The sequence below is a fragment of the Tursiops truncatus genome, chromosome 18 (genome assembly GCF_011762595.2).
Source record: "Tursiops truncatus isolate mTurTru1 chromosome 18, mTurTru1.mat.Y, whole genome shotgun sequence".
NCBI lineage: Eukaryota > Metazoa > Chordata > Mammalia > Artiodactyla > Delphinidae > Tursiops > Tursiops truncatus.
Genome location: NC_047051.1, coordinates 15,836,519 through 15,854,883, shown reverse-complemented (window position 1 = coordinate 15,854,883; position 18,365 = coordinate 15,836,519). Strand labels below are relative to the sequence as shown.

At 48.6% G+C, this 18,365-nt stretch overlaps 2 protein-coding genes across 6 annotated transcripts in view; both read right to left on the bottom strand.

Moving 5' to 3' along the window:
* DHRS12 (dehydrogenase/reductase 12) overlaps positions 1-3,763 on the bottom strand; it is a 69,542-nt gene extending 65,779 nt beyond the window's left edge. The window contains exon 1 of one of the 5 annotated variants that reach the window (XM_073795136.1): positions 3,610-3,763. Coding sequence is in view for 2 of the 5 variants with exons in the window: in XM_033843469.2 (XP_033699360.1) it covers positions 3,037-3,092 (56 nt within the window). In the remaining 3 variants the exon portion in view is untranslated. Of the gene's footprint in view, positions 1-3,036; positions 3,180-3,609 lie in introns of those variants that run through there. The other 4 variants (XM_073795134.1, XM_033843469.2, XM_073795135.1 and 1 more) reach the window with 4 other exon arrangements.
* Positions 3,764-15,780: 12,017 nt separating this feature from the next.
* TMEM272 (transmembrane protein 272) lies at positions 15,781-18,079 on the bottom strand. Its single transcript, XM_073795137.1, is given in 1 exon segment — positions 15,781-18,079. A coding segment is annotated over 1 exon segment (345 nt). The 5' UTR covers positions 16,485-18,079; the 3' UTR covers positions 15,781-16,139.
* Between the last annotated feature and the right edge of the window lie 286 nt (positions 18,080-18,365).

Below are 18,365 nucleotides of genomic sequence, written 5' to 3'. Positions count from 1 at the left end.
CCAATTACATGCCTGGACGCTGGTGAAGAGGGCCAAAGAATGTTTATGAGCTTGGGTCTGGTTTTGCCACAGGGGCGGTCATGGCCCCTGGTCTCACAGTCAAGAGACCAAGGAGAATGTTCCTGTTCTCACCATCTGTGACTCGCCCAAACATCCAGGGCGGCTCAGAGAATGCCCTTCCCATTGCTTCCGCTGTTAGTGGGCCACTTAGCGGGGCAAGCAAGACTTCTGACTGTTCCAAGGCCTCCTGAAAGGCTGACTTGAAACTAAAAATAATATCAATCATAAGGGCTTTGGATCAAGCAACTTGGATTTAAATCACAGCTCTGCCTCTTAACAGTTGTGCCGTCTCATGTGCTGGCTTAACCTTTCTGAGCTCCTGTCTCCTCATCTGCACAAAGGGGATAATAAAAGCTACTTCTTGGGCAGCCTGGGTGAGATGATGTATGTGAGACATTTATCACACACTTGGAATAAATTAGGAACTCAATAAATAATAGTTGCTATCATTATTACTAGTATTAATAACGACATGAATACCTTTCACATTCAAAACTAAGCTCATTGCCCCCCCCCCCACCTCCTAGCCCTTCAAATCATTAGGGACTTTTGAGAGTAATTTAAACTATAACCAAAGATGAAGCTGGAAGATTTGTTTTTTTCCCACAGGTCGGGGTCCCAGGATCACTGTGAAAAGATTTTCTTGCAGAGGAAAGAGGTTTCTCAGAAAGAATCAAGGGCCAGGAAGTCAGTGAATAGGGGCCCAGGCAGGACAAGGCACTGGTGGGGAGTAAAGAAGAGCTTTCCAAACCACCACAGGGCCAGAGAACATGCCCCAAGTAAATGCCCCACAGGGGCCCGGCCCCAAGAGCCCCCTCCTCCTGGGGCAGGAAGCTGAGAGGCTTTTCTCTGTGACACACAGCTAGAGTAGACCTTAACCTCTGGGCTACCACATGGATCCTATTAGAGCCTTAGGTTTGCTGAGGACGGCTCCTGTGGATTAAACCTCTTCCTCAAACTCCAGACTGTGAGCCAGTTGCCAAGTGGGCGGTGCCAGGCTGGGCTAAAGGACACGTCATAATTCCCTTTGTCCTTTGCCTTCAACACAGGGATTCCATCCTGATCCAGTCTGTTGTTAATAAGACAACTTAGTTTGTTTTGTGTCCTCCCACCCCCTTTTTTCATCTTTATAAACTCTTGATATCAGTCCTTATTTTTCAGACATAGAGAGACATAAATGACTTACAAGGTCATAAGATGGTAGGTAATGAAGCCCAACACCCCAGCCTAGGGCACCTTCTACCTCACGCTCAGAGTGGTCCCCAGACAAGCAGCATCAGCATCACCTGGCAATCCGTCCACGGAGTCAAACACTCCAGGGTGAGGCCGCGCAATCATTAGTGAGTGGTTTCACATGCCCTCCAGGTGATTTTGATTCGAGCTGAGCAGCCACTGTACTTAGTGTTTCCTGAACTCCCTGAATACAGGAATCAAGCTCCCCGGCAGGCTTCCCCCAACTTATCCAATATGGAATTTGCTAAGGTCCCACCCACACGTGCTAGGAGCTTAGGAGTCAGTTGTGGTAGCTGAACTACCCCCTGGTAATTCTTAGGTTCCGGCAAGTTTAGGAAACTGTAACTAGATCCTGCTGCCTAGGGGCCCAACGTGAGGAAGCTTTATAAACATCCTGGTGTGCCAAGAAAAACACTGTAAACCCAAACTACAGACTCTCAAGTTGGAATCAAAGCGAGGTGTTGTCTTTCCCTCCAATTCACTAAATACATAATAGAGGGAAACCCGCCTGCGTTTGCACCCCTCCAACTTCACGGAAGAGTCTGGGGAGAGACTTTTAGAAGCCTGCTTTCCTGGGGCAGGAAGCTGACTCAAACTTTTCATGCTGCATTCCGTGTTAACATGGAAAGACCCGGCAAATGGTGGCCACTGCCTGTACACCCCTTTGAAAGAGGCGGCCACGGTATTCACCTAAATTCAGTGGGTCAGGGTTGACGGCTACACTTCCCACATTCTCTGCAGCACTGGCCCCTGAGGAGGGTCTGCACTTTTTCCAAAAGGATGTGGGGTGCAGAGAAGGGAGCAGCAGTAGCTGTCTCCCCTTGGAATGATGCCCGGAGTCCTGGTATGACGGAAATTTGCCCGGGCTGCCTTAGGAACTGATAAAAACCCTAGTGCAGGGAGGAGAGGAAGTCTCCTAGAGATGACTGGGATGCACAGAAGAAACACCTGTAGGATTTTTAAATAAAATGTCTGTCGAGGCCCCAGTGCACATCAGCTGAATCAGAATCTCTAAGGGGAGGGCCTGGAAAATGGTATCTTAAATTCTCCACTGGTGATTTCTGATTTCAGACAGGGGTGAGAACCACTGCGTAAGCCTAACTAATTCTAAGATAAAAACCACCTCTCCATCTGCCAGAAGTGGCCACACCTTAAAACCACAGCGAGGGCGATCACGGGGCCGGTGAAACCATCCAGCACCGTTCAGCAAGCTCACACTGGGTGCAGAGCTGACCTGAAACCCTCGCCCGGAATGTTCCAGCTGGAGGGAGAGGTCACAGTCCACAAGCCGCAGTTGATTAGTGAGGAAAAAAACACACCCAGGAAAGTACTAAACAGAATCTCGACTAGCAGCTCAGAACTAACCCCGTCTGACGCCGAAAACAGCCCCACGGAGCCTGTATCAGAGCCCGCCCAGCAGGGTGCCAAGGGAACACCCTGGAGGCTCTCAGGCGCCTGGGCCGCCTGACGTCAGTGGGTGGGGCCTGCGCTGCAAGGCCCCGCCCCCGGACGCCAGCCAGGTGCGGGGGTCGCGCCGGCCGCCGGCACATCTGCCCGCGGGCTGCCAGCTAACGGGCGCCTCCGTCGCTTGGTGGGTCCAAGAGATCGCGGGGAAGTCGCGGGCGCGTCCCCGCTAACCTCGCTCGCGCACGCCGAGGCGGGCCACGTGACAGCCGGACGGCCTGCCCCCCAACCGGCAGCCCCGGCCCGCGGCCCCCGGCGCGGTACCCTCTGCATCCTTACTTGGTGTATTCGCGCAGGCCTTTGGCGAACCACACGGCGCTGCGGTAGAGGAGCATGGTTGGGCGGGCGCCGCACGCAGAGTCTCGCGGGCCTGCTCTCCCGGTGCCCCCGCCCCGCCCCGCCCCGTCCCCTGGGCCAGCCAGCGGTTACATCATCCCAGTTACATAAAAACCGCGGCTTTTGGGGCTTTTCTCCACTGGGAATGCGACGGCGTCTCCGTACGACGTGGAACGCCCCTCCTGCCCCGGGTCTGGAGAGTGCCCCCTCCAGCCCCAGCCTCAGAGGGCTGGGGAGGGGGGGAGGGGGGGAGGGAGGGAGGGAGGGCAGACCGTGCTTTGGGCCGCGCTGAAGGTCTGCATAGTCACCTCTGGGTCGAAGCCGGGCGTCAGCACGTTTTGGGGGTATGACTAGGATGCAAAGATGGCACCGAAGCGCACCTCCTAGAATCTGATGACCCAGAAAATTGTGTGGAATAAAAGCGATGAGGCTTACTGATACTAAAAAGATGTCTTCATCTGATGGGTTTATCATAGGGGTTACTGAAAAACCAGCATTTTCTAAGTTCCCACCTACCTTGTTTCACGAAATGCCCCCAGTATCTCGGCGGAGGGACATGGCCTCTTCAGCAGGTGCAATAAGTCAGGTCAGTAACATACACACAGTGACACGGTTGTGGAGAGGCAGGGCTGGGTCTCTCTCCCTCCGGAGAGGTAAGTCTGTCTCCAAAGTACAGACCTGTGCCACTAGTTCTGCAGCGTCTCGCAGTGCCAGGGGCCCTTTATCTCCTCCAAATCTTCATCAGCGTCCCCGATCCCCCAAGGCCAAATAAACATACTGTGTTAGTTAAAAAAAAAAAAAAAAGCATAGTGGCTGTGTCAGCCTACATCCTAGACAAGTCATCCAGCCCCTTCTGGGCCCCATATGTAGGAATTGGGCACCCCTGTCCACATCTGACCTCCATCTCTAAGTCCCAGTTAGGAAACCTCTCTCCGCTAAATTCTGTACTGGTTTACCCAACTCACCCAGAGACTGAGACACCCTTACATAAGATGCGCAGAGACCAGCTGGTTTAATGGCCTCATTACCTAGGATAGACGATATAGGATCACTGCCCCCTCCCAAGTGGGCGTGTATTTAATGCAGAATACCTTTTGAAACAAATTTCCCAAGAACAGCTTGCTCCTCTGAACAGGACTGTGAGGTTCCACGGCATTGCTCTTATTTTTGACAGAGTGATGAAAGGAAGTTTAAACAAGTGGCATTCTGTAAAGCCACCCAGCCTGGTGTGACTTTCAATGCCAGTCAGGTTAGACCAGGAGAACATTTTGGACCCCCAGAGTTACACAACTGTGCTTTGTACACTCTGTGTCAGTGATGGAAAAGGTATCAGTCTGCTCTGAATCTCTCTCACCACCTCAGGAAATGTGCTTTTGGCTCACAGAGGGGGTAAGAAATTCTTTTGAACCACACAGTGTATTGAGGACATCAGCAGCGCCTTGCAGTAAAAGGGTGGGTGGAAACCCAGCTCTCTCAACCTGCCGTGTAAAGGCCGGGATGCTGCAGACCTACTCCGTTCTTAGTTTTCTTGTTGGTAGAACGGGAATGAATATGCTCACTTCATGGGCTTGTTGTGATGATTAAAGCCATCTGTAAAGAGCTGAGCAAACTGCCTGGTTTCATTCGAGGTGATCAAAAAACGTTCACTTCCCTCAAGTTTTCTTCTCATTTTTTCCCTCCTATGCTACACCCATGCCGTGTACATTCCATCCACGTTCCATGAGTGCATGAAGCATGTAATGTTCATCCTCAAATCAACAAGTATCCACTAGGGACTGCATTGTACACACTTCATAGGAGGTTTTAAGAAAAGACAACCTCATCTCAAACGGGAACTCCAGTCTCCCCTGGATGACAAGCAACACACACACCAAAAAGAAACAAAGGACAGGACGGGATTAATGGGAAACGGGTCCAGTTTAAGTGGGAGTTAGCTGAGCTGGATTTTAGTTCTGTTTTGTCACTGATTCTCAGTGTTACCCTGGGTAATAGTGATAAAATTTATTGAGGGTTTAATATGTCCAAATATTGTGGATTATCTCACTTAACCCTTACAATGACCTAGTAAGGTTGTTCTCACTATTATCTCCATTTTACAGATGAACAAACTGAGACTTAGAGGGTAAGCCACTTGGCTGAGGTCACAGTAAATACACACTGAAGCCAGGACTCGAGCCAGGCAGTGGGATTCCAGAGCCAACAGCCTCTCACTGGACCGTACTGTATGGGGGCAAGTCACCTAGCCTCTCTGGGCCTCAATTTTCTCATCTAAATGAAAAGGAAATTAGATAGATGACATCTGGGGCCCCTTCCAGCTCTGACTTTCTATGACTAATAAGAGAATTACACAAAGATGTTAAATAAGTTAGGCCCAAGGTGCTTTTAAAGGAGCGACATCCAGTGGGTGTAGCTGCTTCATTTCATGTGGGTAGAGAGCCTCGAAGATATTTCTTCTGTGTCCCTGGTCCCAATTTGCTACTCAAAAGCCACACAAAGAAATCATCCTCTAAAGCTTGCTTCTAACTGATTTAGAGCCCTGAAGCTAATTTTGACCAAACTGGAAGGAGAAGCAGGAGGTGAGGATTGAGAAATCCATGGCTTTCTGCACAACAGATACACATGATGGGAAGTCTGCGTGCACACACACACACGCACACACACACACACCAGTGTTTGCATCTCTTCCACTGAAATTCAGTACCAGTTCCTCCAGCCCAGTTGTCATGGCAACACCAGCTGCCAATGAGATCATGGAAGACAAGGTTATAACGGCAGTGGTGCCTTAATAGTTTACCTGGCAAAACCACTTAGGTAATAAGCTGAATAACCATAAATCATAAATCCATGGGAAGCGCAGGCACCGCTCATTGTACATGTTTAGTGTGCAGCTGGGGGTAGGGAGGAGACATGAAAGCAAAGGGAACAAAAAGGCAGGCGGGTGAGGTGGGTCGGGAGGAAGGTCTCTGATGCTGATCCCTGTTTTCCCTCAGTGTCCTGACCCTGTCTGTACACGGATTAAGGAACCCGTCTCTTCCATATTCACGAGAAGGGATGGGCGCTCCCAGCCTTAATCGCAAAAGGCTTATAAGAAACCGGAGGCTGCCTCTTGGGGTTCACACTAAGGGAGGAGAGAAGCAGCCCAGGGATGACACGGCAGACAATGACCCACCCACATGGGCACCCGGCGGGAGGCAGAACCCCACTCAGCACTGCCTCTCTGGTTGCCTCCCCAAGTCACTTGACGCCACCAGTTTAACAGAGTCGCTCTCCCCTGGGGCAACCGTCTGCTGCCCATCTGAACCAACTCCCCGAAGGGCAGATCCATGGATTTAAGGGTGTCCTTCCCTTCACAGGAAGCTAATCATGGGGCGGAGGCCTCTCGTAAGAGATCTGTCAGTGGGGAGAGAGACTCTGCTTACACCAAACACCCTTTGGTGCCTTTGAATTCTGTACTATGTTCACGAATTACCATTCAAATTAAAAAACACACGAAGGCGCACCTTCTTTCCCTAGCCCTGTCCACTTTCCAAGAACCAGGCACGGGGACGAGATGGGCCAAGGGCGGGGCAGTCGTGATGCCTGGGTCGATCAGTCACCCTGTTAACGGAACTGATGAAGGAAATGGTTTCCCACAGACGGGGCTTGTGTGGGTCTGAAAGTCTCACGCAGTCTGTTTCTAGGGCTGTCCTTTCAGGGCAGACAGGTCCTCAGTGCAAAAGCAGTCGGAGAAGCCAGAGAATGCTCTGATGCTCTGAGGGGCTGCAGTGACTCAGCCTGACCAATGCTCCCTGTACCACCTGGTTCCCACTGCTGGCTCGGGACAAGGGCCACCAAGGGACACAGGGAGAGGGCAGCAGACACGCAGTGGCAAGAACTGGGATCAAGAGTCAGAAGACCCGTGTGCAGCTCTGATGCCTCTTCACAGGAGACACTGCACCTCTCCGAGCCTCAGTTTCCCCTCTACACGGCACTATAAACCACCCAGTCCTTGAGGCATAGGAGTGAGGGTGAAACACAGGACCTTTTCTCTTATTTAACAAATACTTATACTCTACTTGCCATGTGCCAAGCACTACTCTAAGCTCGTTTCAAATGAGTAGACTGAGGCACAGAGAATTTCAAGGCGTGTCCACGATCACACTAGAATCTAGAAAGTACCAGAGTCAGGATTCCAACCCGACAGTCGGGGTCCGGACCCCACACATATAACCCCTTTTCTATAAGGATGGGACACTTCTCCTGGGGGCTTCTCTTCAGTTTCTTCCTTCAGTCATTTGTGTGGGGCTGGAAACTTCCTCTACCATCTACCATCTCCTTCCTCTTTTTGGTTGGTTGATTGGTTCCTGTGTTGACTGGGAGGCTGCAAGTTCACCGTTCCCTCCACCAGCATCTCTCCCCCGCGCCTACCTCTCCCCCCGCCCCCCCCACTAAGTCAGAGGCACTCAGAGACAGAAGGCGGGGCACTAAGACCTCAGCCAACTAAGAGTGAGACTGGGTTTTTGTTAGCCTGTGAGCATGTGTGCCCTTACATATGCATGGAATGTCTAAACGGCCCTGCCCTTGCCAGCTGTTTAATCCTGGGTGATTCCATCATGCTGGGGAGGCTTGGAAGGATTGAGGAATACGTGATTTTATTTACGTATTTTTAAATTGTGGTATAATATACGTAACATAAAATTTACCATCTTAACCCTTTTTTAAGTGCACAGTTCAGTGGCGTTAAGTACATTCACACTGTCATGCAGCCATCGCCACCATCCATCTCCAGAGCCTTTCATCTTACAAAACCTAAACTCTGTTCCCATTACACATCAACTTCCTCTTCCCCCCTCCCCCCAGCCCCAGGCAACCACCATTCTGCTTTCTGTCTCTATGAATTTGACTGCTCGAGGGACCTCCCATAAATGAAAGCATATAGTATTTGTCTTTTCGTGACTGATTTATTTCACTTAGCATAATGTCTGCAAGGTTCATTCACGTCGTGGTGTGTGTCAGAACTTCCTTCCTTTTCAAGGCAGAATATTAGTCCGTAGTATGCATACACCACGTTTTGTTTGTCCATTCATCTCTTGATGGACACTTGGGGTATTTCCACCTTTTGCCTATTGTGGATAATGCTGCCGTGAACACTGGTGTACAAATATCTTCTAAAGACCCTGCTTTCAACTCTTTGGGGTATATAACCAGAGGCGGAATTGCTGGATCATATGGCAGTTCTATTTTTAATTTTTTAAGGAACCTCCATGCTGTTTTCCGTAGCAGCTGCAACATTTTCCATCCCCACCAACAGTGCACAAGGGTTCCAATTTCTCCACATCCTCTCCAGCACTTGTTATTTTCTGGGTTTTGCTGTTGCTTTATAGTAGCCATCCTAGTGGGTGTGAGATGGTATTGCTCTGTGGTTAATTATTACTTTTGTTATGTATCTTAAAACATGTTTTATAATTTCTGTGATATTCAGGTGCTGCCTCTGTCTTGTGTTCATTGCCTAATACAGCTTCTTAATCATACACACACGCTCACACACAGGTGCTCTATTGGAAGGATAGTTTGCTCCTCACGTATGTGGTTTTGTGGATGTGAATAACACAGAACCAGTTCAACTTCTTTTCTCTCGCGAGCTTTAATCCACTGCTGGGGACTGTTGAGCTGAGTTGCCCTCGGGTGGGTCACGTGCCCTTGATCTAATCGGATCCTCAATCATTTCACAGGGAGTTTGGGTTCAGTCAGGCTCATTTGTTTGGCACACGAGGGGGGAACTGACAACTACTTTGTCAAACTGAGCTCTCAGTTGTTCATTTGGCAAAATAAAATGTCAAACTACTAGTTTTTCCATTTTGATTCACAGAAATGATCGGCCCTGACAGTTACAGAGAAAGTGCCTATTTAAATGAGTCTTACGTGTATTGGTCATTGTTGAGGCAGGTCTCTGCGTTGAGGATGGAAAGAAGTTCTTGGTTTGTAAATGGAAAAAAGCAGGTTGCAGAGTAGTATGAATAATGTGATGTAAATTATATAAAAATCACATATTTATGCTTAAATATATACAGATATGTTCTGAAAAGAGACTAAAAGATGAATGCTGGTGACCTCTTGGGGGACTAGAACTAAGAGTTATGGTAGGGTTTGAAATCTTTTACTTTTTATTTTTTTTAATTTTTTCAGACAAATTTTTAATTAGTAAACTAAATGATCACATCACTTTTTAACCTAATATGCATATTAGCTTTATATTACTTTTTAAAATTAATTTTTATTGGAATATAGTTGCTTTACAACGTTGTGTTAGATTCTACTGTACAGCAAAGCGAATCAGCTATATGTATACATACATTCCCTCTTTTTTGGATTTCCTTCCCATTTAGGTCATCTTTTAAGTTTTTATAGCCTTTGACACTACTTGAATTTTTAGCCATAAGCGTGTATCACCTTTATAAAGAAAACAAAGTTTTAAAACAGTCATTTTAGGAAAAAAAAAGGGCTTATAAAAGGGACTATACTACTGATATAGCTCCTGCCTCCAGCTGTGGAAAAATAGCCCTGTCCTGGGTCAGGTTCCCCGGAGGCAGAGCCTGAAGTGGAGCTTCACTTAATGTGATGTATTGAGGGAGTGGTCTCAGGAGAAACCAGAATGCAAGACAGGGAGGAAGGACAGGAAAAAGGAAGAAGCTGGGAAAGGATGTGGCTTCTGTGAAGTCTGGCTTGACCCCCTGGGGAGCTCTGGCGCGTAAATGACACCAGAGTTTGACCTGCCCTGAAGCTGGGATGCCCTCTTGTCCCGATCAGTCCTTAGAAACGGATAACCGTGTGTGTGTGTGTGTGTGTGTGTGTGTACACGCACGTGCGAGCGTTTGTGTGTGTATACGTGTGCATGTGCAAGGGAGTGGCAACTCATGCACAAGCTGGCTCTACCCAACCAAGGAAGGGCTCCGGAAAGGCTGCAGGTGTGAGCCATTAGCTTCAACAGCTGCTGCAGCTGGGGCGGCCCCACTGGGCTGGCACAAGGGACCAGGGGAAGCTGGGCCACAGCGCCTTGCCCCAGAGGACTGGCAACTGAACTGAAACTGCCTTCTTTATAAACACACTTATAAACTCTAGACTGACTTGCAAAATGCCTTTTTTGTGTGTGTGGCTATGGAAAAGTACAGGCTACAGGACATTTTAAAGGCTGAAATATTAAAGTAAAGAGATAAAGAGTGAAAAAAAATTCGTCTTGGAAGAATCCAATCAGACTGCAAGATTTTTGCAATTGTGGGGAAAATCATTCACGGGAGCTCAGTGCTGTCGACCAGGGACAGAGCTATTCAGGAAGGAGACGATGAGTGTTCTCACCTGGATAGTGCTGGGGTAGGGGGGCGAACTTCATGGACAATGCATATCTTATCATTGATTATATCTCCTTTGGTGATTTGGTGCTTGAGAAAGTTCAAAGCCAGACTTGAATCCAGGACTAAGTATCCAGGGAATACTTGGAATACTAATACTAAGAATCCAGGGAATATGGCCAATACAGGCAGGGATTGATCTTGGAGGGCGTATTGCAAGGCGTAAAAGGTCATGGGCTGCCTTGACATCTTTGAGCTTCGGAGAGGCCCAAAGGCCTAGCTGAGAGTCCCCTGCTTTCACCAGATCTGCCCCCCGCCCAGCGGGGAAAGCTACTCACCCGGCTAGTTCCCTGATCAGTCAGGCTGGCCACACCCCACCCTCTCGGCAACCTCACAGGCTTCACCTCCCTGCCAGCCTGCGAAATTATTCAGACAAACCAATCCCATCCTCCTGCGGAACTAGAGGTTACCCCACCCTCTTGTAACTACAAAGCAGGACCCCTTACAGCCCTGGTTGTTCACTCCATTTCTGCATGCAGTGTCCATGTGGCATCACGCAGCAGGCCACATCCTCCTCCCCAGGCTGTGAGTATATGTGACTCAAAAAAGGCTGTCAGGGCTTCCCTGGTGGCGCAGTGGTTGAGAGTCCGCCTGCCGATGCAGGGGACACGGGTTCGTGCCCCGGTCTGGGAAGATCCCACATGCTGCGGAGCGGCTGGGCCCGTGAGCCATGGCCGCTGAGCCTGCGCGTCCGGAGCCTGTGCTCCGCAGCGGGAGAGGCCACAACAGTGAGAGGCCCGCATACCGCAAAAAAAAAAAAAAAAAAAAAAAAGGCTGTCCATCTCATCTGTTCAATGTCAGGTGCTGTGTGTTTGGCCACCCTATTTAGGGCAGGGAACCCCTCTCTCACCAATGGAATGAACAGGAGGTGATCAGAACAAAGGGCTTTTGAATCACGAGACTTTTCAGGAGCCTGATTAGAACATGCCATATATGTGAACCCTTGATACCACATCTGGTATGGTACAAACCTGCAGAAAGTACCAGTTGCCTTTTCTTTTCCTATAAAGTGGAACTATACTTCCATACAATGCAGTAAGACAGTTTAAACTTTAAAAGCTAACTGATCTAAGGAAGCGTTCCAGAGAAAACAATACAAGATGTATTTGAAAACACCCCACCTCCTGAATGTAAGTTGGTACAGCCACTACAGAAAACAGTATGGAGGTTCCTCAGAAAACTAAAAATAGAGCTGCCATGTGATCCAGCAATGCCACTCCTGGGCATGTATCCAGACAAAAATATAATTCGAAAAGATGCATGCACCACTATGTTCACAGCAACACTATTTACAATAGCCAAGACATGGAAACAACCTAAATGTCCATCGCCAGATGAATGGACAAAGATGTGGTACATATAGAAAATGGAATACTCCTCAGTCATAAAAAAATAATGCAATAATGCCATTTGCAGCAACACGGATGGACCTAGGGATTATCATACTAAGTGAAGTAAGTTAGACAGAGAAAGACAAATACCATATGATGTTACTTATATGCGGAATCTAAAATATGACACAAATGAACTTTTATGAAATAGAAACAGACTCACAGATGTAAAGAACAGACTTGTGGTTTCCAAGGGAGAGGGGATGGGAGAGGGATGGATTGGGAATTTGGAGTTAGCAAATGCAAACTCTTATATATAAAATGGATAAACAACAAGGTCCTACTGTATAGCACAGGGAACTAGATTCAATATCCTGTGATAAACCATAATGGAAACAAATATAAAAAAGAATGTGTGTGTGTGTGTGTGTGTATATATATATATATATATATATATATATATATGTGTATTTCAATTTAAAAAACAGAAACACCTGTAGGGCGCGGTCAGCTAACTGCTACGCGGCAGGAAGCTGAAATAAGCTGAGTCATCCTTCCTGTGGCCACTGCGCTTGCGTAAAGTAGCGACCTATCCGATGCTGGCTCACAAGTCGCACCATCGGCGAAAGCCAATCACAGAGCGACACATGTTCTTAATCCCTATATAAGCAGACTGCTCTAGGATTGCGGGGTCTTCCTTCCATCTTTCTTCAACCAAGCTGTGCTCCAATAAAGTGTGATACGAGAAGAATCTTGCGTGTGGCGGCTCGTTATTCTGCCGGTCAGAAACGGCTCGCCGCAAACACCCATCTCCTATTTTCCTTCTGCTAAATAGCAAAATGCTGTCTCCCAAGATACCCAAGATGACTTGGATGCTATGACCCCAGCTGACCTGAAAACCGAACTACTGAAATTCGATCTCTATAAAAGAGAGATTTGCTTTCTTCTTACTTCCCTACTCGTAAAAAGAAAAATTACCACTAGAATCAATAAGAAGGCTTTTCTGTTACGTCATTTTTCTAGAATCTCCACTACAAACCCGTCCATCCACCTGAGGATTATGAGTTCTGTGGAGCAAATCTGCCTAGAACAGGCCCCTGATGCTTGTCGGCTTCCGAGGGGAAAGTCTGCACCTGTGGTGATGCCACTGGTTTAAGAACAAGTAGAGTCCGAAGGCTTGGAGGAGTCTCTCCCCCAGGGCGCTCTGGAAAGGTGCTGAGGAACAAACTGACCAAGTTTATTTCATCAACATGAAAATACCCCCAAGGAAGTGAAGCACAAGATTCAGCTACACAAAAATGGAAGCTACTGACCACTTTGCCTCTTCTTACGGTAAACCAGACGGAAATAACATGAAACGCTGGAAGTAACATCATGTTTCCCTCATGGTCACCGCCAGGATCGGGCCGTCCTGGGTCAGTTTGTGCCTCTTGCGTGGGCTGAGGGCATGTGTGCGGTTCTCTAACCCATGGAATCAGCATCAGTGGGGACCCACACATCAGAATACCTGTGGGCTGGGATTCAGCATTTTAAACAAACCCGGGAATAGCTCTGATGTTCACTGAGGTCTGAGACCCACTAGTGTGGCTGACCCCAATGGAATAATCCCATTGCACTGCAGCCAACTGCAATCTCGAGAGATTCAGGCAAGGAGTAGAGAAGCACGATGGTGTTTTTGCATGACGCCCATCGTAGCAAATAGAATTAAGTGACTTCAGTGTACACTTTTTTTTTTTGCTGCAGACTTTTCTCAGAAGGGAACAACTGATTATTCCTCCTAACCGTGTGGGTCTCTTCTTTGAGTTTTCATAACATCCAGAAAGTTCAGGGTTACCTTGTTCATTTCCCCAGAGCACCATTGCCTTAGGACGTCCTGCAGAGGAGGGGTGGCCGTGGTTTGGGCCAGCCTTGGTGCTTCAGTCTGCAGGTACATGAGTGTAGAATGTCCGTACTCCAGGGCCCTGCCAAGCGATCACAACTGTGAGCTTGCCACGCTCATCCTCTATCAAAAGCCCAGACGAGGGAAATGGTACTAATGGAATCAGTTCAAGGGCCAGCAGCCCATCACTTCCTACACAGTTGCATGTCATCTCTGGATTAAGTCAGACCTTCAGAGAACCATGGTTGTGGACCATTTGCCTTGGCCCTGAACGGCTTTCTGGAAATGCGCCTCGTCATAAGCATCTCACCATCCCTTGAGGGAGGCCCTAATAAATTACCATTCAGAGCCTGCCGGCATGTGGGTATAGCATACTGACGATGTCACCCCGAGTCACTCAGTGTCTCTCCACAAAGTCATGCACAGCAGCTCTCTGGGGTTCACTCATTTTATTGCTGGCCCAGAGAACTGTCTGGGTCCCAAGCCCATGGAGCACCTTGCCTGCCCGCAGACCCTCTCAGGCCCCCAGCACGGAGAGGGCAATGTGCGGCACGACGAGAATGCCACGGGGCATCACAAATGAGGGCAGGAACTGCAAGCTGCAAACCCTCTGATCTTCCTTCACGGCTCAAGTGAAAAGGAAACTAGAAAGTACCCAGAGGGACAGGGGTGGAATAAGGGCTCTCCCCTCTCTACCCAGCAGAGGGAAAAGCTAGCACCTTCTTCTTACCTGGGAGGAAACCAGGACCAAACGTGACTCCAGGTGACAGATGCCTCCAAACTCGATGGAGATGCGCATGGGACTCACGGGTCCTTTTCTCTTAAAGCCACGGGGAGGAGTGAGCCTCTCTTGCTTTGAGCTGACACTTCTGATAAAGGAAGGTGCCCCACACCGGTGGCCACTCAGGGGTTGGTTTGATTATGAAGTACACACACACCCCCTCACACACAGCAGCCCAGCTCCGTGTAAAGACAGACAGAAGCTGTGACACATGTCAGTCTTCATCTAGAACTCTCTAGCACAGGGGCTCCCCCCACCCCGGGGGCTGACACCCTGACACGGCACCCCGCTCCTAGGAACCTCAGCTCACAGCGGCGGCGAGAGGGCACGGGAGTGGTGGCTGTTTGGTGTCGTCACGGACTCCCAAACAAATGGGTTTATAGACTTCCAAACCCTAGCCTGGCATTAAGGAGATCTGCTACTGTAGAGTATTTAAACGCAGAGACCAAAAGCACCTACATTAGCCACATTGCAGGCAACCCAGCCAAAACCCACTAGACTGGTTTATGTCATCAGCGAACCACAGAGATGTACACAGATAACCAGGGAAGGAAGCAGACTCAAGGCCAAGCAAAGGATCTGTAGTAGCACAGAACACGCTGTGAAAGCGACGCTCTCTCTGGATGCCCGGCTAGCGGGCCAGACCACAGCTTCGAGCAGGAATCTACTTCCTCGACCTTGGCAGATTTTACAGCTGCCCTTGGGAGGCCCCACCCGTCAGCGCAAACCCAGCTGATCTGGGGTTGGGAGAGAGGCTCCTTAACTTTCCCCAAAGGCAGGTGGACTCGTTAAATAAGAGCACTGTTCTCCTTCTCGTAACAAAAGTCATCATAGCGAGTAGAGCTGTGTCTTGTGTGAAAGTCCATGCTCTTTCTATAACTTCAAGGTGTCGTGGCTGAATGACAACCCAGCAGTAGCAGCAGTAACAACAACAAACCTCTCTCTCCTAACAGTCATTGGAACTGCAACTGTGATTTGAAAAGGTCTCCCATTCTTTGCCTCATCCCTTCAAAAAAAAAAAACCCCTTTGAAAACTCTTATGAATACAAAATCCTCACTCTGAAAAGAGTAAATGTGCCTTTCCTAGACCCAGGCAGGCCAGCATCTCTTTGGCATCTCTCTGGCCTGCTAGAGCACTCAGCATGTTGGTGGGTCTTAAATGCCTGCAGGGAAGGTTTTATTGCTTTCACAGCGTGCCCTTCTCCTGCAACAGTGTGTGTGTGTGTATGTGTCTGTGTATGTGTATGTGCATGTATATGTGTGCGTGTGCATGTGTGTATTTGTGCATGTGTATATGTGTGTGTGCCTGTGTATCTGTGCATGTGTGTGTGTGCATGTGTATATGTGCATGTACCTGTATTTGTGCATGTGTATATGTGTGTATGCACGTGTGTATCTGTGCATTTGTATATGTGTGTGTGCATGTGTGTCTGTGTATATGTATGTGCATGTATATGTGTGTGTGCATGTGTATATGTGCATGTACCTGTATTTGTGCATGTGTATATGTGTGTATGCATATCTGTGCATGTGTATATGTGTGTGTGTGCATGTATTTGTGCATGTGTATGTGTTGCCTGTGTATCTGTGCACGTGTATATGTGTGTGTGTGCCTGTGCATACTTGTGCATGTATGCATGTGTGCGTGCATGTGCTGGAGGGACTGGTTCTCAGTCTTCCTCAGCAGCAGGCCTCCACCTGGACCACACGTGGACACAGCTGCTGCCCAGCACAAGTAAGCCCAGCACGAGGACACCTACTGCAAAGACGTACAGGGTTTTGTCACAGTAGTCCTGAGGCTGCTGGAAAGGTGGAATAAAATCTGGCAGGTAAACAGAAAAGACCCAGTAATTTCCCAGAAAGAACCAGAGGAAGAGGAAGAGGCTGAGAAGGTGGATGTAATATTTGTGTGCGTTCTGCCTCTAGGGATATACATCGTCGTCGTCATCATCAATCACCACGGCCTTGGACAGAAGCCGCCTCATCCTGATGGGGTTGTACAGTAGGAGAGACATCTGGGTCGTGGTAGGGAGCCAGGGATTGGAGGGCAGAGCAACAAAGGAGGGGGAGGAGAGGGGACAGAAGGTAGGAGAGAAACAGAGAAAGATTCATTAGGAAAAGTGCACACACTGGAGTTGGAAATGCTGCCAAGGAGTGAAATTTCATTTGGAAGAATGAGAACTGGCGAGAATGAAGGCATCAATCCTTAGCGTCCTTGGTGGCATTCTATAGGTGTGTGAATTGCTTTGGACACGGGATTCGTTGACTGAGGTTCATCTCTGCGCCCAGAGTCTCCCTGTTGCTCTGGTTTGCTTCCTTAGCCTTGAGGTCAGTTCCTTGGCACCCCCTGGCTCCAGTGACCTGCTCTGCCTCCCTCCAGTGACCACCCCCTGGATCTGGTCATCTGGAAGTGCCCTCCTCCCCGATCCCAACTAAATGGTAGTTGTTTAAGCTGCCCCGTCTGTGGGATCTTGTTAAGGCAGCCTGAGCTGACTAATACAGACACGAAGTATTTTTAGGCGTATTGTTCTATGTAAAACAACCCTATGGAATGCACACCACTTTCCTCACTTTAGAAACAAAGGAATTGAGGACCAGTTGGGTGAACGAGTTGGCCAAGGTCACGTGGGTCAAAAGTGGAAGCGCCAGAGCATAACACCAGGTGTGTCTTCAGCCAAAGCTGGCAGGTGCCCTTCCCACCAAGCCCTCCTGTGTCTCTCAGACTCAGGAGAAGTTCCACTGAATAGCCTCAGGCCTCAGGCTCAGTATGTTAAAAACATAACTCAGTCTTCCGTATTCATTTGGTGACATGTCCAAGCTAGAAACCAGGGATGCTCCCAGCTCCTCACCCGATATAACCAATCAACAGCGACCATGCTGGGTGTACTTCCAGTAGTTCTCCCCTACTAGAACGGAAGGGCAGGGTCCAGCTATTCTTGGTTCACTGCTGTACACCCAGCCCAGCACATGTGTGGGGTGTGGCCCATCAGAGAAGTCCTGTGCTTGAAGTTCCAACAGTATGGGGCTGCTTCTCATCTCCATGCCCGGACTGTGTGCTCATGCTATCCTGGGACCCCTCTGCTCCCCAGCCTGACTCTTTCATAAACATCCAGACAGGTATCACCTCCTCCAGGAAGGATTCCAGTATCTCTCTTTACTGGGTTAGAAATCTTCTTTGTGCTTATCTGTATTCTCTTATTTTCTACACTGAAAAGTTATCACTTATGAAAGATAACGAAACCTAAGTGAAGTGATTAGGCCAGCATTTGGCCTGTATGATCTCATTTAATGCTTATGCTAACCTAAGGGCTGTATATTATTATCCCTGGTTTGTGGATGAGAAAACTAAGGCTCAGAGAAGTTAAGTCACTTCACCCAGGTCCACAGTGAGTAAAAGGATGAGATGGATGTCGGTCCACACCTCTGACCACCACCTACACCATACTACCCAGGTGCTTAAATCAAAGCTATTAAGTCACAGGGTTTTGTTTGTTTGTTTGTTTGTTTGTTGGGTTTTTTTAACATGTTTATTGGAGTATAATTGCTTTACAATGGTTGTTAGTTTCTGCTTTATAACAAAGTGAATCAGTTATACATATGTTCCCATATCTCTTCCCTCTTGCGTCTCCCTCCCTCCCACCCTCCCTATCCCACCCCTCTAGGTGGTCACAAAGCACAGAGCTGATCTCCCTGCACAGGGGTTTTTTCCTAAACTGGGAAAGTGCTCCCAAATGGTCCAGTTTCCCAGGCTTTCTAGGAATAAGATTTGTAGCCTGGTTGGGAGGCAGAACATAAGAAAAAGGAAGTGAGGGCTTAAAGGGGTCCAGAGAGCCACTCACATAGAGCTGATGCATCCAGGGAGGGCTTCCTGGAAGAGGGGGTATATTCTGAGCCCC